This window comes from Crinia signifera, chromosome 6, assembly GCF_055691185.1.
Source record: "Crinia signifera chromosome 6, ASM5569118v1, whole genome shotgun sequence".
Lineage (NCBI taxonomy): Eukaryota > Metazoa > Chordata > Amphibia > Anura > Myobatrachidae > Crinia > Crinia signifera.
In genome coordinates this window covers 190,397,769-190,422,717 of record NC_139222.1, presented here as the reverse complement: position 1 = coordinate 190,422,717, position 24,949 = coordinate 190,397,769, and the positions used below count along the sequence as shown (strand labels likewise).

The window sequence follows — 24,949 nt, the reverse complement described above, 5'->3', positions numbered from 1 at the left end:
CACGAGATAATATGAAAATAGGCCATATTGTCTCATTTGCAACTTGCTGATACATTTGCACTGACCCACATCGACCATAAGCTTTTACCAAACTAGTGCATGTTAGAAAATTAAGGCAAGTGTCTGATTAGCTGCCATGGTTTTACATAAACTTGTAAAAATCCTATAAAGACCAGGGGCCAAACATAATAGGGGTGTGAGAGATTTTGGGAGCGTTTTCCCATATTTTTTTTTAAAGCGGCAATCATTTACACTGAAACACCAGAGTCCAATAAACATGGCACAAATCCCTTCTGCAATTTAAATGGAGCTCCACATTATCATGCAATGGAAAAAAACACATTTTAATACTCATTAAAGACTAAACTTTCCATGAAAAGGAATACAAATGTCCGATATGCGACACTGTAAAAAACAGATCTGTAACAGTATCTTTCAACATAGGCTGACATTACCAAGTACAGCAATGTCAAGTACTGAGTTACCCAGTACAGTAGGCTTCCTTTACACAATGGTGGTGGTCTTGGCTTGGAGAATGTTTTTATTTTCTACCTAAAAAGTAGCTTGTAGGTACTTTGATATTAAATACAAATGTAGCCATGCTTATCATTGCCGTGCCAATTAGCACGTATCTCACAAGCTCATGCGTCTAATTCGCTCCTGTGGCTCATAGAAACGCAGTGAACGGCGATGGTCACCGACCATCGAATGATTGATCTCCCGTTTGAAAATAAGTTTGTCTAAACTTATTTCCGCCGGTGTCCATCAAAGAGGGGGCATGCACTGAGGTCATGTGACATCAGCCACCAGCTCCCAGCAGGCATCGACCCACCTGTGTTCCGAAGAGAACAACCAGCGGTTTCATGAGGACACCCATTAACGCTGAGTGTTCCCCTGCTGCCGCCCCCTGCATGCTCCCCTCCCCGCAATGAATGGTCTGGCGAGTGTGTTATGAGCGATCCAGACATGGCTGATTGGCTGGTACCTTCTCTCCAAGACTTAGTACATAGCCTTTAATACTTTAAGCATCTTTGCAGGATTGGTATATAACTTAGGCATCTCCGATGTACCGATATATAATTCTGCACAGTGCATTATCCTATAATCTATTAGATAACTCTTCTCAACTGGTGTATAATGCGTAAGGCATCTCTGCTATACTAGTACAAAATCCTGCAAAACATTGCTGACCTGGTGTATTTTGCCACATGGGCATATTGCTGCACTGGCATATAATCATATAAACACTCTTATGGGCTGGAATACCAAAGTACAAATCAGCTCAGCTGAGTGTTTACACAATACAGTCAGTATACAAATGATGGATAGACAAAGCTCCATCTGATGAACAGCCATGTGCTGGATACCAAAGGAAGGGAGCCAAAACCTCTACGGGCCATGGACCATAATGGGCAATTCTACGGGCACAAAGTGTACTTTTGTAAGTTTTAACAGATCAATGTGTTAAAGTTAACATGAGAAAGTTATATATTTTAAATGGATGTATAATTAAAGTGCATGACGCAGTGGTTCAAAAACTTTTTTGAATCATAGAGTATCAGAATTTTTTATCCCGGAACCCCCATGGTCAAAATAAATGAAGTAGATTGTGTTTATATTCTTTATAGTCTTCCTTGGGTTCAGTTATGTGGTAAGGAAAGCCAAGATTCTGCTTGTACACATATTTTGTGATTTGTAGCCACCAGGACTGGTTTTGTCTATTACAGTGTTGTCAAACTCATGGCCCTCCAGCTGTTGTAGAACTACACGTCCCAACATGCCCTGCCACAGATTTTATATAATGGATTGTTAAAACTGTGGAAGGGCATTCGGAGACATGTAGTTCCACAACAGCTGGAGGGCCATGAGTTTGACAACACTGGTCTATTACATTGACCATAAATAATTGGAATTAGTTCTGGACCACCAACCCCAGGGTGTCTATGCACACAGTTTGGAAACCACTGTCCTAATGGCTTATTTAAGTAGGGAAAAAAACCTCTATTATAGCCAACACTGTATCACAAAGTTAGTTTGTCAAATAAAGGATAAAGCTAATGGCCCCCATACACTGGGGCATCGCATAGTCCAAAAAAGTATGTACTGCACATACTTTTTGGGTACTTATATGTTAGTTGGACGCCCACTATAGTTAGTACGCTCATAACCCCACTACCCATGTCGGCATGGAGTTGATTTTATATAGTGTGGCGAGCGGACGTGGAAAACTAAGCAAATAGCTTAGTGGGTGCCCAACTAACATAAGTACCACTTTTTGTACTGCCTGCAGATCGCATCACACAAAAATCCATGCGTTGCGATGTGATGCAGCCCATAACACACCGCAGCGTGTATGGTGCCTTAAGTCCACCACCGTTTTGTAGGAGACCTACTTGATAATTCAGCTCAACCCTCTGTAGTAGGAGCCTACGTTTTTTTTTTTTGAATGAAAACCTACTGTATGAGAAAGAGAAAAGAAGAAGTAAGCCTAGGTTGAACACTCAAAGGATACACAACTACGGGTTTTTATTTACAGCGTCACACATGAGACATTCCATTTTCATGGACATGCCCCCAGCCAAATGTAGTTTGGTTTGGATGCAGCGGCTTTCACAGGTGGTACACCAGGGGACATCATTGGTACAAAATATAGGAGCAATAAATGAATAAGAAGCACATGGCATATCATTCATTTTTCCTAAAATCAGCATACCTCCCAACATGACCCTCTCCAGGAGAGACAGAATGCTCTGTTCCTGGACTTCCCTCCTAATGTATGATTACCATCACCTGTGTTGAAACACCTTTCGGTACTTGTTTCCTAGCACGGCCACAATCGCGGCCATCGGGTGTCATTTTTAGTGGTCTGCGACGCGACCGGCGCGATGCCCCCGATTTTCCCATTGAAATGCATTGAAAAAAGTCAATATCGCGTCGGTCGCGTCGTATGCGGCTAAAAAAGGCTTAAATGGTCCAGACGCGATGCCCCCGATTTCCCCATAGGGAACAATGTTAAATGCCTCAATTTACCCACGATGCCCCCAATTTCCCAAAGGAATCAATGTTAAATGGCTCAATTTACCCAAATCATCATAGGGAACAATGGTAAATGGGCCAGAAAACCCAAAAAACACCCCTGAACCGTGAAATGTCCCCCCCAAAAGTAGTTGACGCCACCCCACGATCAACGCGAACCCGAAGCGTGGCGAGCGCAGCGAGCCCGCGAGGGGTGGCGGTACGCGTCCTCCGACCTTTTCATACCCCCACTATCCACGACGGCGTGGAGTTGAGAATAGAATAGTGTGGCGAGCGCAGCGAGCCACCGAGCCCGAAGCGTGGCGAGCCCCGCGAGGGGACGCGTATACCTTCACAGGTAAACGCGTCCCTTCGCGGGCTTCACAGGTATCCGCGTCCGCTCGCCACGCTTCGGGCTCGCCACACTATTCTATTCTCAACTCCACGCCGACGTGGATAGTGGGGGTATGAAAAGGTCGGAGGACGCGTACCGCCGCCGCTCGCCACGCTTCGGGTTCGCGTTGATCGTGGGGTGGCGTAAACTACTTTTGGGGGGACATTTCACTGTTCAGCTGTGTTTTTTGGGTTTTCTGGCCCATTTACCATTGTTCCCTATGATGATTTGGGTAAATTGAGCCATTTAACATTGATTCCTATGGGAAATCGGGGGCATCGCGGGTAAATTGAGGCATTTAACATTGTTCCCTATGGGGAAATCGCGGGCATCGCGTCGGTACCATCGCACCCGATTTTGTAGTGCATGCGATGGCCGCGATGCCCCCGATTTTTCCTCACGATGCCCACGATCATGATAGTTGTGGCCGTGCTAGGAAACAAGTACCCACCTTTCTTATCAATTAACCAGGTTCAACACAGGTGATGGCAATCATACATTCAGGGGGAAGTCCAGAACAACATGTCCCTCCTGGAGAGGATGATGTTGGGAGGTATGTATCAGGCCCATTCTACACTTGCATACAATTCTTTCTCGATCACAAGAAACGACATACTATAACTCAGTGAAATATTACTAAACATTTGACTGCATTAGTAACACAAACACCCCTTATTGTAAAAAAAAATAACCAACAACTAGTGTCAATGCACACTTATAACTACAATACAGTCAGACTCCGTTGCCCCACGTACACACTAATAATCTCCCAAACACGCTTACCTAGTAATGATACGACGTCACCTACAAGAGCCGGTAGGATCAAATCTGGCACTATACTGTCAGTGGACGTTAAAGACGCCCCCACGTCGCCATATTTGTTACTGGAACATCACCCTTACAGGTCTTGCAGCACAGGAAAATTGTTTTTCTTGACTTAATTTTAAAGTTTCAACGACATATTTTGATTAGATTTTACCATTTCTAATATTATGGTAGCTTAATAGTTTCGTTTATTTCAAATAAAAAAAATGTTGCCAAGATACTTGCCCAAATCCAACATGGCGCCACGGAAAATGCCGCTGATTACGTATCAGGTGCGACGCGCACAATCTGTCGAAGATCGGTGAAAGCCCAGGAAACGGTTGTGGCTTTGACAGGCCCCGCTGAGCGGCCAGGTGAGGGACTGTTTATCAGTAGTAATCACTTCCACCAATGCTTGTGCTCTCAGCACCCCGCGGGATTACTTATCCAGGGTAACCCTAATTTGCAGGTGGTTTTCAGTTACGTACGCCTCATTAGCATTAGTTATTGGTACATTTATGCTGCTGCATTGGAAGAAGCAGTTGCTGGTTGTCACACCATGTAATGCCTGTGGCTGGCATGGCTGGACGTACATGAAGAAGGTTTCCACTTCTATTTCTTAAGATTAGAAAAGCCCTTATCAACTTACTAACCAGTTAAGTCTGGAGCAATGGGGCAGATGTATTAAGCCTTAACAAGAGATAAATGCAAGGGTGATAAGGAGAGATAAACGTCCAGCCAATCACCTGCCAACTGCCATGTTACAGGCTGTGTTTGAAAAAAGTGAGTAAGGAGCTGATTGGCCGGACGTTTATCTCTCCTTATCACCCTTGCATTTATCTCTTGTTAAGGCTTAATACATCTGTCCCAATAGTAGCTCACTAGTGCCCTGCTGTTCCAAGCTTTCATGGACAATGCCATCTTGTCATGGTGTTATCCTATACCCATCTATGGGAGACATAAATTGCTTGGTTTGCAAGATCTCCTCTGGGTTAAAGCACGACTTCCATGCGCATACTGCAGGAAAGAAATCACCCCGTATGTAGGCCCCATAATTTACAGTTGCATTAGACTTCATATCGAAATCGGCCACGTTATAGGTTTCTGTTTGTTGATATATGAAGACTCTGTTTTATTAATACTAATTATATATTTATTAATACATTTTGTGCAGAAATCTTAGGCTATTGCTGTAAAGTTTGTCATCAATGTTTTACTTGGATTTTTTCTAGAACAGGGATTCCCAAACTCTGTCCTCAAGTCACACAATGGTTGGGTACACATTCTCATATGTTCTCTACACACACACATTTACAAGTGTCTGCCCAGTTAAGAAGCTGTCGGTCACTGCCGGCTCCTGGTGTGGGTGTACTTTGCAGTCGGTGGATCGCCCGTACCCAAACATGACGTGCCAATATCAGGCAACGGTATTATCACGGCGCCCACGATGTTGATCTTACTACATCGCATTCATCGCATCGTCGCATCGATTTTTATTGTACAAGCACCCTGATGGGTGCTTACAATGTTAAATGCACCCCCATTGTCAACGCCACCCCCACTATCAACGCCAACCCGAAGCATGACGAGCGCAGCGGTACGCGTCCTCCTACCTTTTCATACCCCCACTATCCACTTCGGCGTGGAGTTGATTTTAGATAGTGTGGCAAGTGCAGCGAGCCCGAAGCGTGGCGAGCTGATGCGGATGACTTTACATGTATTCTGCGTCCCCTCGCGGGGCTCGCTGCGCTCTGGCCACACTATCTAAAATCAACTCCACGCCGACGTGGATAGTGGGGGTTTGAAAAGGTCGGAGGACGCGTACCGACGCCCCTCGCGGGCTCGCTGTGCTCACCACGCTTCGGGTTGTCGTTGACAATGGGGGGGCATTTAACATTCTGGGGGCATTTAACATTGTATGCACCCATCAGGGTGCTTGTACAATTTAAAATCGCATGCATTTTACGCGAAAATTGCATCGCATCACATGCCATTGCATACCCTATTTAGTGGTATGCGACGCAATGGGCGCCGTGATAATACACAAATACCCAGGCAACAGCTGTGTTGATATGTACAGTATATGAACGACGCCGTTCAAACATATAGCTTGTACACATTGGTCGATCATTTAACGATATATCAACTTCAAGTCAGTGAGCTCTTCAGAACGCCCCTTTTTGTATCACAAATGTTTACACATGGAGACTGGATGGGTAGGTGCTTGATTTTATACACCTGTCTCAAAGAGTCGGATTGAAACTCCTTAATTCAATCCATGCAGTAAAAAAGCAGAAATCTTTTCTATAATATACTTGTAAAAAGCCCATCAAAATTATGGCTTTTGCAATGTACTCTCCCTTTCAGCTGTGAGAGTTTTTACTTTCACTTTAAACTGTGACAGTTTTTAGTCCACAAACTCTCCACCCCAGTCCCTATCTGCTTCTAACACCAATCTGTCTTTACTAGAGATGGGGTGTTCGCGAACAAAGCGTATCTCTTGAACGGATCACTTAAGAGTGAGTGAGCCGCCGCTCCCGAAAACGTGACCCGTCATTCTTTTACTCTGAATTTTATCGATTATGGATGGCTGCGTAGCAAGTCAAGTACAGGGGAAATCTCGCAAGAGCTAGTTTCATTATTATGAAATTAACCTTTTTTTCCAAAGTGAGCCGATGCTGAATCTTTTCACGGATTGATCGCTTGATCCCAGTTCTTTTTAGTGACCCGTTTTTGCCTATCTCTAGACTTCACAGCTCCCTCTCTGCTCATCCAGCAAGTTTGAATCAGTGTCCCTGTGAAAACTGCTTTCACTTTCTGTTATGACATCTTTTAACACACAAAGAAGTAATTTGGTCGGTACTTGTGAGTTATCCGGGCTGCCGATTTTTTTCATCGCGCCCGAAATCGTGGGCATCGCGTCGGTCGTGGCCGTTATAAGGAGCCGCGACGCGATGCCCGCGATTTCCCATAGACAGTAATGTTAAAAGACACGATGGACACGATTTCCGACCCGATTTCCCATAGACAGTAATGTTAAAAGACGCGATGGACCCGATTTCCCATAGACAGCAATGTTAAAATAAAATGACAATGTGAAATTGGCCAATATGGGCATTTCACATTGGATATGTTTTAAAAAAAATGTTTCATGGCCCCACACCACCGTTAACGCCACCCCGCTATTGACGCCAACCCGAAGCGTGGCGAGCGCCAGCGGTACGCGTCCTCCGACCTTTTCATACCCCTACTATCCACTAGGGCGTGGAGTGAGAATAGAATAGTGTGGCGAGCCACCGAGCCCGAAGCGTGGCGAGCGGACGCGGACACCTGTGAAGCCCGCAAGGGCACGCGGATACCTGTGAAGGTATTCGCGTCCCCACGCGGGGCTCGCTGCGCTCGCCACGCTTCGGGCTCGGTGGCTCGCTGCGCTCGCCACACTATTCTATTCTCACTCCACGCCCTAGTGGATAGTAGGGATATGAAAAGGTCGGAGGACGCGTACCGCCGCCCCTCGCGGGCTCGCTGCGCTCGCCACGCTTCGGGTTGGCGTCAATAGCGGGGTGGCGTTAACGGTGGTGGGGGGCCATGAAACATTATTTTTTAAAACATATCCAATGTGAAATGGCCATATTGGCCAATTTCACATTGTCATTTTATTTTAACATTGCTGTCTATGGGAAATCGGGTCCATCGCGTCTTTTAACATTACTGTCTATGGGAAATCGGGTCCATCGTGTCTTTTAACATTACTGTCTATGGGAAATCGCGGGCATCGCGTCGCGGCCCCTTATAACGGCCACGACCGACGCGATGCCCCCGATTTCGGCTAAATCGCGGGCATCGCGTTGGTCGGGTGTCCTTAAGTTAACTAAACTTAAGGACAAAATCGGCAGCCCGGATAACTCACAAGTACCATTTGGTCTGTCGAGTAGCCTCTAGTGGTCAGTGGCGGTACTTCACCTCGTGAGGAATAGTTATAGCAGTTACAGTCCCACAAAAAACGTGGACATGGATCATGAAAAAAAAATTGGGCTATTCAAAATATGAATTTCCCAGTCCATCAGTCATAGGGGGTATGCAATTGTCCGCCGCTATTTCTGACAGGGGAATTAGCAGAGGGGCCCTATTCAATGCTGTCTTTTCTGACCGCATTGAAGAGGGTTCATGGCAGAATGAGCCTGATTTAAAAAGCTGTCGGGCATTTTCTGATGATATCGGCCGTCCCAATTCCAAACGTAGATCGACATCACGGCCATTTTTGAGACCATGCCCCCTTTCGCCGATCGGCAAGCAGATCATTGAATCCCGCTTGCTGATTTGCTGCCCGGCAAACAGAAAACGGGCTAGGATCAGGGCTGCGTGGCGGGATTGAGAGCCGTGATCCTGGATTGCATACCCCCCCATAGTCTATAGTTCTAGTCTATAGTAATTTAAAAAAAATCGGTTGGTAACAGTGTGTCACATGACATGCAGCCATTTTGTCTTATTTCAGTAATGGTTATCAGACAGACACTGATTGTGACCACTGATTATCTATTGTGGTTTTCTGAAAACAAGGGTAAGAAACTTGGATTATTGTAGTATAACACAAATTGAGGACATGTACTGTCAGAAATTATATGTTGATAATCAGTATTTCATGTGGTTTTAATATGCAAGAGAAAATTATATGTTGATAATCAGTATTTCATGTGGTTTTAATATGCAAGAGAGAAATATAAAGAAGGAAGCTATGACACTGCAGGGTGTCCATCACATGTACTGTTCGTGAGGTTTTTACTGTTTTTGTTAAGCAGCTAATAATGGAAGGATTGTGGTGACACAAGTGATTTTGAGGGACTCTTGTCAATTAAAGCCTGATGATTAACACCTTCTCTCTGTATTTTCTCATTCTTTCTGCAGGTGTCATAGCTTCCTTCTTTGTATTCTCTCTTGCATATTGTACATCTGGGATAAGCAAGCTGACTTGTAATAACAGCTAACGGGAATATGTTGTTAATGTAACACATGTCACAAACTGTTACTTCCGTTACGTTAAGCATGTTACATAGGTTACAGTACAGAACTGCCAAAGGTAATAAGTTGTGAACAAATGTCAAAGGAATTTTTAATCCTCTCATAAATCATTAGAGATCTGGTAAATATCATGCATTTACTCATCTTTATAACCAAAATATGGAAAAAAAAATACCAAAAAACGTAACGGATGTAACACTTAATACGTGCCACATGTAACTCTTTCAATAACATAAAACCACATGAAATACTGATTATCAACATATAGTTTCTTACAGTACATGTCCTCAACTTGTGTTATTTACTACACCAGTGGTCAGGGAACTCGGTCCTCATTACCCCACGCAGTGCATGTTTTGCAGGTCTCCTCACAGAATCACAAGTGAAATAATTAACTCCAATTGCGGACCTTATAAAATGTGTCTGAGTAATTAGTACACCTGTGCACCTGCTGGGTTACCAGAAAAACATGCACTGTGTGGGGTACTTAGGAAAGAGTTCCCTGACCACTGCACTACACTAATCCAAGTTTCTTATGTAGGGTACACACCACGACGACCCGCTCATGATGCACATTGTGAGCGGGTCATCCGTGTTTCTTCAGACCCGCTCACGATGATGCGGGGGGCACGACCCGCTCACGATGTGCACCGCGAGCGGGTCCGATCCAATGGCGACCCGCACCCGGCAGTATGGTCGTTATTCAGATCCTACCTGCAGCAGGTAGGATCTGAATAGCGACCGACTGACCCGCTGGACCGCGCATCGGATCGGTATCGGTCCACACCAGGACAGAAAAGGGCCCAATCACCACACAATCTACATCCAATTGGTCGGAATTGGATCTAGATTGAGGAGATCGGGCCCTAGTCATCCTGGTGTGTACCAGGCATTACCCTTGTTTTCAGAAAACAGCAATAAATAATCAGTGGTCACAATCAGTGTCTATAACCATAAGACAAAATGGCAGCATGTCATGAGACACACTGTTACCAACCGATTTAAAAAAAAAATACTATAGACTAATGCACTGGTATATTCATATTTTGAATATCCCAACTTTTTTTTTTCCATGACCCACGTCCACTTTTTGTTGGAATTGCCCAGCCTTTTTTTTATGTAGATTTGATGTTTAAAGGTACCATTATGTGCAAGTTATTTTTTCTGCAACTCTGTGTAATGCTATATCTAACAGAGTATCCTTCATTGTCTATTTGCAACATTTGTGAGTCCCACAGTAAAACAAAGTAGTAAAAATTAACTATTGCATTTATTACATTTATTTATTTTACTGTAATTAAAGACTGAGGGCGAGATGCACTAAAGGGAAAATGCGGTAAAACCCCAGTTTTACCGCATTTTCTTATGTATCAATACCTGTCCGCCCTGTTTTCGCAAGGCAGGGTATCGCCACCCTCTGGATGGCGATACCCTATAGAAGCATATGGGCTTCTTTTGCCGTCCTCCCCCTGGTGTCACAGCCGGGGGGACATCCGGCTTCAGGGGGAGGAGGAGACGCAGGGGGACGCTGGCAGCCGCCGGGAGGTGACGGAGACCCCCGCAGCCCACATCACAGGTATCGCGGGGGTCTCCGTCACCGCAACCCAATGCTGGCCGCATATGTTAGTACATATGCGGCGGCTGCCATGCGAAGGGCAGCGATGTATATTAATACATCCCGCCCTGAAGCTTTATATTCACTGTATCATTCATTGTAGTGCATCTCTTGTATTTGCTTTTTTAAATTGTCATAATGGGCCAGATGTATCAAGCTTCAAAAAGTGATAAAATGGAGAGTGATAAACAGCCAGCCAATCAGCTCCTACCTGCCATGTTACAGGATGGGTTTGAAAAATAACAGGTATGAGATGATTGGCTGGGGGTTTATCACTCTCCACTTTATCACTTTCTGATGATTGATACATCTGGCCCAATATTTGTTTCTGGAACACAACATTAACTGGAACAGGAAGTCTATTTGTTACTTGCAAGAAATGTCGTTCTGTTGCTGGGTTCATCATTTGCTGTATGTCTAAGTAGAATGTTTATTGCTCTTACTCATTAAGTGCTTTTTACTTTCAAAGGCTGGTTATAATGGCTGCCTCATCTTCATCCTCTTCAGCCGGAGGTGTCAGCGGAAGCTCAGTCACAGGGTCTGGGTTCAGTGTTTCTGACTTGGCTCCCCCACGGAAAGCGCTCTTCACGTGCCCAAAAGCAGCGGGGGAAATGTTGGAAGGTAACCTGAGAATATAGGAAATTGTTTCTTCTGCTGCTAACAGCCAGTATGCTGATCGTGTTCATTCTAGCACCCGCCATCTTTGAAAACCCATGCAGTTCCTGTTCCCTGTGTGGGGTGTCGCTGTCTGCTGTGGTGTTTCTAGCACAGGTCTGGTGTGCAGATCAGTGCTGATATACAGACCACACTGTGCTAGAAGCACTACAACAGACAGCGACACCCCAGGCAGGGAAGAGGAACTGCTTGGGTTTTCAAAGAGTGCTAGAATGAACACTACAACATGATAGAGAGATGCTGCAAAGAGGAATAGGTGAAACTGCCCAAAGATAGGTGTGCCAAGCTTGTGGCATCATATTCAAAGAGACTTGAGGCTGTAATTTCTGCCAATGGTGCATGGACAAAGTATTGCACAAAGACTGTGAATACTTATGTACATGGGATTTCTTAGTGTTTTAATTTTAATAAATTTGCAAAAATCTCCCCCAAAACTTTTTTTTCATGGGGTATTGTGTGTAGTTTTTTTTGAGGAAATATTTCCGTTTTAAATATTCCATTTTGAAATAAGGCTGTAACATAACAAAATATGGAAAAAATGAAGAGGTGTGAATACTTTCTGGATGCACTGTATGTCTGAAAGGGTAATTAGACACAAAAGGTAGAACGTAGATGCGGACGGATAGCTTCCTTCCAGTGGCGTTACTAAGAGGGTGCAACTGCTATGGGGCTCGGACTGTCCCAAGAACCCTCTGCTCGCCCTGCACCCTGTCACACCAGAGTTGCGGGCAGTGCAGCCCTGAAACACAGGAGCATACCATGGAGGTGTCCATATAATACAGGGAGGCAAGCCCGCTCTGCTTCTGCAGCTCAGAGAACGATCAGCAACGACCGTGGTATGGTGAGCACTGGAGGGGGGTAGTAATGCAGGAAGCATGATATGGCGGTAGAGCAGCAGTGGGGCCGCCAAGAGGAGCCTGCTCTTACGACTCGGATGGGTGACAGGAGTACGGTGGGGGAGGAGAGGAGGAAGTCTGTCAGGGCAGCAGCACTGATGGGGACTCCAGCGCTTAGCATTAGAGGAACCGTCCACTTAGCGCAGTTTTTATCCCTGTGGTAAATTATTTTTCCCTGCAGGGGGCGCATAATAGCTTAAAGAAGTGCAGTATTGCACAATTATGTATTTTATGTCTCTGTCTCTCTCCCCATAGCTGTTCCTCTTCTCCCCCATCGCTGTCCCTCCTCTCTCCATGTCACTGTCCCTCCTCTCTCTCACACCGTCACTTTCCCTCCTCTCTCCGTTGCTGTCCCTCCTTCTCTCTCCCCATAATTTTCCCTCTTTCTCTCCCCGCTGCTGTCCATACCTCTTTCTCCCTGTGGCCCCCGCCATTCCTGTGATCTTACTGAGTTAAAAAAACAAAGTTCACAGCAGGTTATAGCGGTTATGCTTAATCTATTATAACTGCACAGAGTACACTTCAAGCTAAAGTGCGCAATCGCCGGTATACTCAAATAAGAAATAGTCAAATGGGAACCAGTTATTTTTCTGTATTTTCTAAAATTTGCTGCTAATTCCTTCGAAAACACCCTTTCCAGATATCAGTCCCACAGCTACCGCCATTCTGAAATGGCAGAAGTCCGTTATAGAGTATGGGCTACACTCCTCTCTGCGGTCAGCTCTAACTGCACATGTTCAAAAATTCCTAGCACCCTGCTGAGCGGATTGCAGGGTAAGCTCCTTTCTGTTCATGTGCGGGAAGGTACATACCGCCGATTACAATGCGATCTTGGGCAGTAAGATTCTACCTAGATTGCATTGTATATGGGATCCAAGGTAAATGGGGTATGTATCATTAGGTCACTGGCATGTTGGTCGTCAGTCATTAGGTCGACACAAGCATTAGGTCAACAGTTAAAAAGTTCAACATGGTGTTTTTCAAAAACATTTGTCCTGAATTTCGACACAGTCAACATGGACACTGAAATGTAGCACCGTGCTCTGGGCTCGCTGCGCTCGGCACACTATTTTATTCTCCCATCACACCCTAGTGGATGGTAGGGCATGAAATACCGCCTGTCGGCACATGTCGGTCCAAAAAAATATGAAAAACCCCATGTCGACCTTTTTCACTGTCGACCTACCATCATGTCGACCTAATGATTGAGTCGACCTAATGACTCTGTCGACATTCCTGCATGTCGACCTAATGACTGTTGATCAACATGCTGGTGATCCAATGACCATTTCCCGGTAAATGAAACCCTAAACACCAGTGAGCAATTTCCACACAATTATCGAATCTGCCACTAGAGGGCAATGCTATCATTCTTAAGAAAGTAATTAAGCACAACAATATTGGATAGAACAGAAAAGAAAGTGGCCAACTATGCAGGTACTAGGTGATTCATCGCGCCCTACGGGCGCTCTTCACACCGTCGTAAGGGGCTGCGCCCCCTTAATTTGTGAACATTTGTATATGAGAAATATGGTTAGAATTGTATGAAAGATGCCCTGTATTGCAACTTAGGTGTCCGCGAATCGCGGGAGGGGGGGTCGCGGAGGGTGCCGCGAATTGCAGGAGGGGGGGTCGCGGGGGGTGCCGCGAATTGCAGGAGGGGGGGTTGTGGGGGGGTGGATGCTGCGAATCGCGGGAGGGGAGGGATTGCAGAGAATCGCGGGAGGGGGGTCGCGGGGTGGGTTGCCGCAAATCGCGGGAGGGGGGTTACGGGGGCGGGGGTTGCGGCGAATCATGGTAGGGGGGGTCGCGGGGGGTGTGCCGTGAATCACGGGGTGGGGTGCCGAGAATCGCTGGGGTGTGTGTGCCGTGAATCGCGGGAGTGGGGGTCGCGGGGGGGTGGGGGGGGTGTGACGCGAATCGCCACAAGAAAAAATCAACACAGAAAGGTCAACACATGTAAATGTTGACATAAGTGTGGCACTTCATTGGTGTCCATGTCGACACATGAGAATGAATATGAAAACATTCAAAAAAAAAAAAAAAAAAACTCCAAAAACTCATGTCAACCTTTTTCATTGTCGACCATAGCCATGTCAGTGTTTTCCATGTGCAATTTAATTCTGGAGCTGCCGCGAATCGCGGGGGGGGGGGGTGCCGCGAATTGCGGGAGGGGGGGGGCGCGGGGGTGGGTGCCGCGAATCGCGGGAGGGGGGGTTACGGGGCGGGGGTTGCGGCGAATCATGGGAGGGGGGGGTCGCGGGGGTGTGCCGTGAATCACGGGAGGGGGGGTCACGGGGTGGGGTGCCGAGAATCGCGGGGGAGGTGTGTGTGTGTGTGCCGTGAATCGCGGGAGTGGGGGTTGTGGGGGGTGGGGGGGTGTGACTCAAATCGCCACAAGAAAAAAATCAACACAGAAAGGTCAACACATGTAAATGTTGACATAAGTGTGGCACTTCATTGGTGTCCATGTCGACACATGAGAATGAATATGAAAATATTCAAAAAATGACAAAAAAAACTTCAAAAACTCATGTCAACCTTTTTCATTGTCGACCATAGCCATGTCAGTGTTTTCCATGTGCAATTTAATTCTGGAGCTGCCGCGAATCACGGGGGGGTGCCGCGAATTGCGGGAGGGGGGGTCGCGGGGGTGGGTGCCGCGAATCGCGGGAGGGCGGGGTTCACAGGGGTTCCGGTGGGGGGTTGCCGCGAATTGCGGGAGGTGGGGGGTCACGGGGGTGCCGCGAATCGCGGGGGGGGGTGTGACGCGAATCGCCACAAGAAAAAATCAACACACAAAGGTCAACACATGTAAATGTTGACATAAGTGTGCCACTTCATTGGTGTCCATGTCGACACATGACAATGAATATGAAAAAATTAAAAAAATTACAAATAAATCTTCAAAAACTCATGTCAACCTTTTTCATTGTCGACCATAGCCATGTCAGTGTTTTGCATGTGCCATTTAATCCTGGGGCTGCTGCGAATTGCGGGGGGGGGGGTGCCGCGAATCGCGGGAGGGTGGTCGCAGGGGGGGTGCCGCCAATCGTGCAAGGGGGGGTCGCGGGGGGTTCTTTTTGCCGCAAATCGTGGGAGGGAGGTCGGGGGGGGTTTCCGCGAATGGGGGGGGGGCACGGGGGAGGGTTTGCCGCGATTCGCGGGAGGGGGGGGGTGCGGGGGGGGAAGGTTTTGCCGCAAATCGCGGGAGGGGGGCGCTCACCTGGTGGCTGTGGAGTAGCAGTACTGGGCAACATGGGAAGGCAGTGGGTGTCTGGCACTGTCTGTGGGCTCACTGGGCTGGTTCTCTGTCACATACCTCCCAACATGACCCTCTCCAGGAGGGACACAATGCTCTGTTTCTAGACTTCCCCTTAATGTATGATTGCCATCACCTGTTTTAAACAGGTTAATTTCTCAGAAAGGTGTTCAGCACAGATGAAGGCAATCACACATTAAGAGGAAAGTCCAGGAACAGAGCGTTATAGACACAGACACCCACTTTGAGTGACAGATGTAGCCAAATATATAGGAGATTGTTTGCAGCCTTTCATGACCGTGTCTGGTCTCTTCATTAATTCAACATGTTAACATTTGTAAGCTGCATACAAAGTATACTCACCTGCCCCTGTCAGGAGTCCCTCCTTCTGGGATGCTGGCTTCTGTATTCTGACCCCTGGTCATCCATATAGCCCATTGTTAGCTGTACTTATGCTCTGTTACTCTCTGATTTTATTTGTATTTTTTATTCTGTTGGTACTCTTTACCTAGAAGGGCGCCAGCGATTGAAATCGCGGGCATCGGGGGTAAAAAATCGCGGGTAAATCGCGGGTACATTAAAATCGGGTACCCGCGATGACCGCGATTTTCCCATAGGGATCAATGTTAAAAACGGTGATTGACCGCGATTTTAATGTTAAATGCCTCAATGCCCGCGATTTGGCCATAGGAATCAATGTTAAATGGGCCACAGAGCCCTAATAGTCACCGTGAACTCTGAAATGGCCCCCACAATTGTTAACGCCACCCCACGATCAACGTCAACCCGAAGCGTGGCGAGCGCAGCGGTACGCGTCCTCCGACCTTTTCATGCCCTACTATCCACGTCGGCGTGGAGTTGAGAATAGAATAGTGTGGCGAGCCCGAAGCGTGGCGAGCGGACGCGGATACCTTCACAGGTAAACGCGTCCCCTCGCGGGCTTCACAGGTGTCCGCTTTTCGCCACGGACACCTGTGAAGCCCGCGAGGGGACGCGTATAACTGTGAAGGTATCCGCGTCCCCTCGCGGAGCTCGCCACGCTTCGGGCCTCGGTGGCTCGCTGCGCTCGCCACACTATTCTATTCTCAACTCCACGCCGACGTGGATAGTAGGGCATGAAAAGGTCGGAGGACGCGTACCGCCGCCCCTCGCGGGCTCGCTGCGCTCGCCACGCTTCGGGTTGACGTTGATCGTGGGGTGGCGTTAACAATTGTGGGGGCCATTTCAGAGTTCACGGTGACTATTAGGGCTCTGTGGCCCATTTAACATTGTTTCCTATGTAAAAATCGCGGGCATTGAGGCATTGAACACTAAAATTGGGTCCAATCTGATTTTTAACATTGGTCCCTATGGGAAATCGCGGCCATCGCGTCGCACCCGATTTTTAGTGCATTCGATGGTCGCGATGGTCGCGATGGGCGCCCTTCTAGGTAAAGAGTACCATTCTGTTTATATACACTGCTCAAAAAATGTAACTCCAAGTCAATCACACTTCTGTGAAATCAAACTGTCCACTTAGGAAGCAACACTGACAATCAATTTCGCATGCTGTTGTGCAAATGGAATAGACAACAGGTGGAAATTATAGGCGATTAGCAAGACACCCCCAATAAAGGAGTTGTTCTGCAGGTGATGACCACAGTGATCTGGTGGTGCTTTCACTCTAGTGGTAGCATGAGACAGAGTCTACAACCCATACAAGTGGCTCAGGTAGTGCAGCTCATCCAGGATGGCACATCAATGCGAACTGTGGCAAGGTTAGCTGTGTCTGTTGGCGTAGTGTCCAGAGCATGGAGGCGCTACCAGGAGACAGGCTAGTACATCAGGAGACATGAAGGAGGCCGTAGGAGGCCAACAACCCAGCAGCAGGACTGCTACCTCCGCCTTTGTGCAAGGAGGAACAGGAGGAGCAATGCCAGAGCCCTGCAAAATGATCTACAGCAGGCCACAAATGTGCATCGGTCTACTCAAATGGTCAGAAACAGACTCCATGAGGGTGGTACGAGGGCCCGGTACATGGTGGGGGTTGTGCTTACAGCCCAACACCATGCAGGACATTTGGCATTTGCCAGAGAACACCAAGATTGGCAAATTCGCCACTGGCACACTGTGCTCTTCACAGATGAAAGCAGGGTCACACTGAGCATGTGACAGACGTGACAGAGTCTGGAGACGCCAAGGAGAAAGTTCTGCTGCCTGCAACATCCTACAGCATGACCGGTTTGGCAGTGGGTCAGTAATTGTGTGGGGTGGCATTTCTTTGGGGGGCCCCACAGCCCTCCATGTGCTTGCCAGAGGTAGCCTGATTGCCATTGGGTACCAAAATCCTCAGAACCCTTGTGAGACCATATGCTGCTGCGGTTGTCCCTGGGTTCCTCCTAATGCAAGACAATGCTAGACCTCATGTGACTGCAGTGTGTCAGCAGTTCTTGCAAGATGAAGGCATTGATGCTATGGACTGGCCCACCCGTTCCCCAGACTTGAATCCAATTGAGCACATCTGGGAAGTCATGTCTCGCTCCATCCACCAACGCCACGTTGCCCCACAGACTGTCCAGGAGTTGGCGGATGCTTTAGTCCAGGTCTGGGAGGAGATCCCTCAGGAGACCATCCGCCACCTCATCAGGAGCATGCCCAGGCGTTGTAAGGAGGCCATACAGGCACGTGGAGGCCACACACACTACTGAGCCTCATTTTGACTTGTTTTAATGACATTAGATCAAAGTTTGATCAGCCTGTAGTGTGTTTTTCCACTTTAATTTTGAGTGTGACTCCAAATCCAGACCTCCATGGGTTAAGAAATTCGATTTCCATAGATCAGTTTTGTGTGATTTTGTTGTCAGCAGATTCAACTATATAAAGAACAAAGTATTTAATAAGAATATTTCATTAATTCAGATCTAGGATGTGTTATGTTAGTGTTCCCTTTATTTTTTTGAGCAGTATATATATATATATATATATATATATATATAATTTTATTTTTTTATGAGAAAAATGTCTTGTTTCTCAGGCAAATAACACGGGCCATTAAATGATTTCTCTCCCCTTCAGCCGCATGCGAGGGGATGTGTTTGCCTACATCCCCTCACATGGTACTGAGGGAACCAAATGATTTATCTCCCCTTCGGCCGCATGCGAGGGGATGTGTTTGCTCCCGCAACATCGCCGGGAAAGCCGTTCAACTGCTGGTTATACCAGCAGATGAGCGGCTTTCAGGACGGCTTTGCATATCGCTCTGCTATGCAACACCATCCTCCCCCCCCCCCCCCCCACCCCCCCCCCCCTCCATCGGCGTTGGGCAGGGGGAAAGCTGCTCAGTGTGTATGCACTGAGCGGCTTTCCCCGCATCGATGATTGTCATCATCACTGTCCATACACGCTGGGCATAGTCGTCCAGTGTGTATGGACCTTTTAGTCACAACAACTAATCGGATGCTGTTCTGCAGTGTCCAACCTGCACCGACAGTTTATAGCTGAAGACGATTGCTGAGGTGCACATTTTGCACCTAAATGCAGTGTCCCTGAATGAGCCCTTAAATGATTGGGTGTGGTATGATCTCCCGAATGTCGGGATTTTGATGGTCATTTAACAGATGTCGGAATACTGTACTCGCTTCCCCCAATTTGTGTGTGCGTATCTGTTTTGGTCTTAGTTGTTTATATGAAAAATCTGTAATAAAGTACAGAACCAATGTGTACTGTTGTTTTTTCATGTATAGCCAAGGTCAAACAATCAGGAATTATGCAGGCTTACCTCACTTACGCATAATATGAGTGTTTGACACGTATAAAGATATCTTTCCCTTAAACAGAAGATGGGTGCATATATATGATCAAATGGATTGATCCTGGAATACTAAAGACAGGCAGCAGAGTATTAGGATCTCCCCACATCTTTTCAAACTGCAAAAAGCAATTTCATCATCAGTCTCCTTGTATGTCCTAGTTGCATTGTGTTGCAACCAAGATGCAGTTTTGGCAAAAAATGCGCATGATGTGAACACAGCTGCGTGGGACCTGGTGGCTCACTCACGCCAGGCACATCACTCTGCATGGTGTATTGAGGCTAGATGAATGAGAACACATCTGTAACATGATGAAGTTCAGATTTCAGTTTTGCTATTCCATTTGCACACACCGTGACTTTGGTCACATCCGTGTAATATAACAGTGCCAAGTAACTCTGTGGTTAAATTGTCTTTCTTGTTTGCAGATGGCTCTGAGAGATTTCTGTGCGAGTCTGTGTTCAGCTATCAAGTAGCATCAACTCTGAAGCAGGTGAAGCATGGTAAGGAGATAACTGGATGCAGATCTTTATGTTGCAGTCCTGTCTCTGGGTAGCGCTAATTGGAAGATGGTGTACACAGTATCTTGGGCTAATTACAGTCTCCAAAAGTGTTTTTTTTGTCACATAGCATACAAAACATTCCTATATGTAGCAACGCTCATTGTTGCAGAGTTTCAGATACCGTTCTTGTTTGGCGCACCAAATTTGCACCCTTGGTGCGAAATCCCCACACCAGGATGGTGCCGCTCAATGCATTTTTTATGAGTGGTGGGAGCATATCCGACATGTGCATGGCGACTGGATCATGCCAATCACCATGGGAGTTCCACGAGGCTACATCTGTAGTTCATGTTCAGCACCTCATAAGCCTGAGATCTACCCTCTGGGACACCGTGCTGGAGAACTGCTCAAATTGGCTGAAACAAGTTCTGAGAAAAATCATTTTATTTTTTCTTCTAAGAACTGTGTTTTGAAGAACACTATAAAAATACCAAACCACTGTTGCCAAGAGCCACAGAGGGTGCAAGTCAACAAGAATATAGATGGTAATTAAACCGAAAGATTGCCAATGTACAGTATTTCATGTTTTCTTTTACATAAATTCATAACAGATCCCATGAGATACAAAGGCTTGCTCCTCGGTCTGCCAATAAACTGACAGGGAGCAAATGGGGTTCAACACATATGGTTCATGTTCTTAAGCATTAAAGTTTCCATAAGTGGAAGGCATGTGCCAAAAGCAATGTAAGCAATTCCGTAAGGATCCAGAGAGTGGTTATCCAGGAGAAACTGTAGCCAAGGGCAAAAGTAGTTTGTTACTCCATTTGTTTAAGAATTGCAACAGTGACTCTCTCACTTCTCTTGGGTGTGGATAGTATTATCGACCACACTTAGGTCGACATACAACTAGATGGACAGGGTTGTAGGTCGACATATGCGTTAAGTCGACATGGGTTACGTCGTGAGGTCGACATGGATTTGTTTCACTGTTTTTTTACCCGAATGTCGACATGGACACAGTTGGAAGGCAACCGCAGCCCCTCGCTTCGCTAACTATGTTTTGGGCATTTTATTCTCCCACCAAGCCCTAGTGGATGGTAGGGCATGAAATACCGCCTGTCGGCACATGTCGGCTCAAAAAAAACAGTGAAAAAACCCATGTCGACCTAGACACCTGTCAACCTTCAACCATGTCGACCTAGTTGCATATCGACCCAACGGTGTCGACCTAAGTGTGGTTGATAATACGACCATATCCCCTTCACTTGCATAATATAATCAATGCAAATAAAGATTTCCCAGATAACTCCCTAGTATTTCTACACCATTATAGCCCCATTGTTGATCATTTATAATTATTGCGACAAAGAAAATACATGCTGCATGTCATCGTATTTTATAGCTAGATTTAAAAAAAAAAAACTTAAGTAAATATGAATCAGCCCTGACGCCTCTGCACTTTCTTAAGAATCTGAATCATTGGACGACACCATAAAAGAAGTCAAATGGTGTATATGCCTCTGTTAATATTATGAACAGTAATGGGGCCTAGACGTAGCGATAAAGAGCTATTTTTTTAAGCAATCTGACTTAATTCAACTAGATCGCTTCGAAATTAAACACACATCGCTGTGTGTGTGTAGGAACCATAGCGATAGTGATGCATGGCCCTTCCCATTGTGTCCCTGTGTGATGTACAACCAGCCTGCGGGGTAAATTTAGTCGGATCGCTTAGCAAGAAACTGTACATCTCCCGTGTTTTGTGTAGTGGGTGACGGCGAACTACTTTTGCCCTTGCTTAACTTAAATCTCCAGTCTTAATTTACTTACTTAATGTAAATCTCCAATGCTTAATCACTATGCATAATCACTGGTGCACATCACTGGCACTTTCTGAGTGATCTAGATTCAGGGAAGCTCAAGGGGAATCTCTCATGCTGAATCTCCCATGCTAAATCACTGGCACAAATCTCTGTGTGTAGGCCCCATGAGTCTCTGAAAACTAGTGGTATCCTTAAGCCAGGCATGTCCAAACTGTGGCCTTCCAGCTGTTGTGAAACCACACATCCCAGCATGTCTTGCCATAGGTTTAACATTCCCTAATAGCAAAACTATGACAAGGCAGTCCCTCCATTGGTTGCCTGTATCTTACCGTATTCAATATAAAACACTTCTACTCGCATATAAAGCTATTAACCATAGTGCACCAGCATATATCTCTCTACTTATCACAAAATATCTCCTATCGCTCCGCTCTTCACAAGATCTCCGTCTCTCTTCGGCACGGATCACTAGCTCCCATTCACTATTACAGGACTTTCATTGGGCTGCTCCCACCCTATGGAATGCCCTTCCATGCACAATAATACTCTCCGCTAGCCTCCAAACTTTCAAGTGTTCCCTGAAAACTCACCTCTTCAGGCAAGCCTATCATATTTAAGTTATACACGCATAATTATGTATTATATAGCTTCCCTTCTGGACTTCCCTGCTATTACTGGTGCCTGTCCTTATGTTTCCCTCCTATATCCCTATAGATTGTAAGCTTGCAGCAGGGCCCTCCTACCTCCAAGTCGGTCTGTTGTTACCCAGTTTGTTTTATCGCTGTCTACTGTTGTAAAGCGCAGCGGAATCTGCTGCGCTATATAAGAAACTAAATAAATAATAATAAAAAAGGCATGATGGGACTTGTCGTTTCACAACAGCTGGAGGGCCATAGTTTGGACATGCCTGCCTTAAACTATGGGCTGGGCTCATCATTTGGTGCAAGCGCAGAGTAGTAAGTTCAGTTTCCAGTTTCCGACATCATTAGAGCGGTGTAATGCTGTTGGGTAATATCAGCAGAAGGTGTGCAATACCTTTTATTATAAAATAACTAAAATGCACTCTGTCTGCTTACTTCTGAATTAACCACTCAACTGGCTATTTTTTTCTCACCAGTTATTGAATAGGGTTAAGAAAATCTATTTAAAACTAAAACTAATTCCACACTATATTATATTAAATATAATATATTTATGTTTTACACTTTTAAAATGTTGTGTGTTTTTTGTTTTTGTTTTTTTTATTAGAACCTCAATAACACATATATAGGTCTACAGATATGATGACGTCGCAGCTTTACATTTATCTGGTGGCTACTCCTTTGTGGCCGCTGGGTATACGCTGGTAGGCTAGGGTATGACTAATCTACATGTCCCCAGCAGCTGCTTTATCCCTGCAGCCGCTGGGTAGAGTGTGCACCCAGGCTGCCTGATCAGCTGCACAGCAGTCACTTGAGTTTTAGCTTCCTTTTCCAATGTTCATTTTATTAGTTAATTTTTTTTACTCTACATTCTAGATATTGATGATTGTAAGATCAGACAGCAAGGCGTTCTACAAATCTAGAAATGCTGTTTTTTGTTTGTTTGTATTTTGGGGGAGATTCAATCGTCGTCGAGCATCTCCCGTGGGGGAGATGCTCGACGGGCCCTATTCAATGCTGTCTTCCCCGACAGCATTGAACAGGGTTTTCTGTCAGAACGAGCCCGACATCTCTAGCTGTCGGGCTCGTTCTGCCGAGAACAGCCGGGAAGTGACGAGCTGCCGGCTGCAGCTCGTCACTTCCCGGCCGCAACTCGCGGCCACGCCCCCTTCTAGCCGCTCGGCGGCCGGGACATTAAATCCCGACTGCCGAGCTCCAGTCGAGGTAAGCGAGAACGGGACAGGGGCACGGCTGTCGCGCTAGCTCGACAGCCGTGCCTCTGACATTGAATACCCCCCTATGTCTCAGATTCTAAACTGTAGATAGCATTGTGGCCATGAGAACGGCCATTATGTGTTCATTTGTGTCTCTTTCCACCCCCCAGCCTTTGTGAGCTCCTCTACTGATTGTTTAGACTGTTTATCACCAGCTGAAGAACTCCAGAACTCCTTGTAAATGTCACTGTGAATTGATGATTCTCTGCAGAGACGAGCTGAAATAATGGAGCTACCTTTAGAGAAAGGGGTGGATCCTGTTCTAATTGCAGTAACATTTGTTTAGGTCTAATCTTTTCAGATCAACAAGTGACTCGAATAGAGAAGTTGGCTGGGTTAGTGGAGGAGCTGGAGGCCGATGAATGGAGATACACACCGATAGAACAACTCCTGGGCTTCACCCCTTCTTCAGGAGGAAAGTGACCAATTTGGGGTGTTTTTTTTATTTTTGTTTGTACACCGGGTTGGCAATGCACAATAGCCAAAGTATGTGTTTAGGGCAGGGACATGAGTAGGTTTTTCCGGCTAATCTGGGAAAACAAAGGGTTTCAAACCGGATAGAGAACAGCAATTCTTCTAAAACAAATGTGTTCTAGTGCAACCATCATCCAATAATCAGATGACAGAGCAATTGTGTAGATTTCATGTGCAATTGATGAAATCAATATTTGCTGTGGACTGGATCTATACAATGAGCATGTCACTATTTGCTCTCTGACCCTGTTTGCATTCCATCAGCAGTGAATGGATTCTATAGTAGCATCTGATCTGTGTAGGAAGGGAGGGGCTTCTAAGCACTATGAAATGTTTACTTGTTTGTTATGCTCCACATGAACTACTTGCTTTCTCTAAAGTGTTTTCTGTTGCGTTGTTTTGATATTTGTTGTATGATGCGTTAATGTACTTATTTTTTATTTGAATGTATTATTTCCCCTAAAATAAAGAGGAGTGCTGTGTTGAACTTTACAATAATTGTGTTAAATTTTGTTTTTTAAAAAGACATCTCTCAGACAGTAAGGGTATTACTTTCTGATTTGGGAGGTGTATTTAATGTTTCCCCTTTCCAGTTTTAAAGGGGGAAAAAAAGGTATTTCCCTTTTCATTCCCAGCCTTTTTCACCAGAAAAATGACCAGGATTCGCGTTTGCAGATCCGGTTATTTGAAAAGTCGAATCTGCATTCGTGGAAATGCCCGCTAAAATATTAAATTAGCGGCCATTTACACTGAGAAAGATGTGGAT

The 24,949-nt window shown here is 46.0% G+C and overlaps 2 protein-coding genes across 7 annotated transcripts in view; one reads left to right on the top strand and one right to left on the bottom strand.

The window, feature by feature from the left end:
* Positions 1-4,283, bottom strand: part of ASCC1 (activating signal cointegrator 1 complex subunit 1) — a 266,594-nt gene extending 262,311 nt beyond the window's left edge. The window contains exon 1 of one of the 2 annotated variants that reach the window (XM_083145544.1): positions 4,193-4,283. The gene's annotated coding sequence lies outside the window, so the exon portion shown is untranslated. The other variant, XM_083145545.1, reaches the window with a different exon arrangement.
* Positions 4,284-4,473: 190 nt separating this feature from the next.
* On the top strand, positions 4,474-24,675 carry ANAPC16 (anaphase promoting complex subunit 16). 5 transcript variants are annotated; one of them, XM_083148465.1, is made up of 5 exons: positions 4,492-4,587; positions 9,119-9,353; positions 11,317-11,468; positions 19,897-19,971; positions 23,996-24,675. In XM_083148465.1, exons 3-5 carry the CDS (start codon positions 11,327-11,329, stop codon positions 24,130-24,132), a joined length of 354 nt encoding a protein of 117 aa, XP_083004591.1. In that variant the 5' UTR covers positions 4,492-4,587; positions 9,119-9,353; positions 11,317-11,326; the 3' UTR covers positions 24,133-24,675. The 5 variants fall into 5 exon arrangements, with proteins under 5 accessions (XP_083004593.1, XP_083004590.1, XP_083004594.1 ...); XM_083148467.1 differs by lacking the exon at positions 9,119-9,353 and having other exon boundaries at positions 4,474-4,587; positions 24,011-24,675; XM_083148464.1 differs by lacking the exon at positions 9,119-9,353 and having other exon boundaries at positions 4,474-4,587.
* The last annotated feature ends 274 nt before the right edge of the window (positions 24,676-24,949 follow it).

Coding starts and splice junctions, on each gene's coding strand:
- ANAPC16 (XM_083148464.1), top strand. CDS start 11,327: ATGGCTGCCTCATCTTCATCCTCTTCAGCCGGAGGTGTCAGCGGAAGC. Junction 11,469..19,896: donor AGCGGGGGAAATGTTGGAAG/GTAACCTGAGAA, acceptor TCTTGTTTGCAG/ATGGCTCTGAGAGATTTCTG. Junction 19,972..23,995: donor TCTGAAGCAGGTGAAGCATG/GTAAGGAGATAA, acceptor ACATTTGTTTAG/GTCTAATCTTTTCAGATCAA.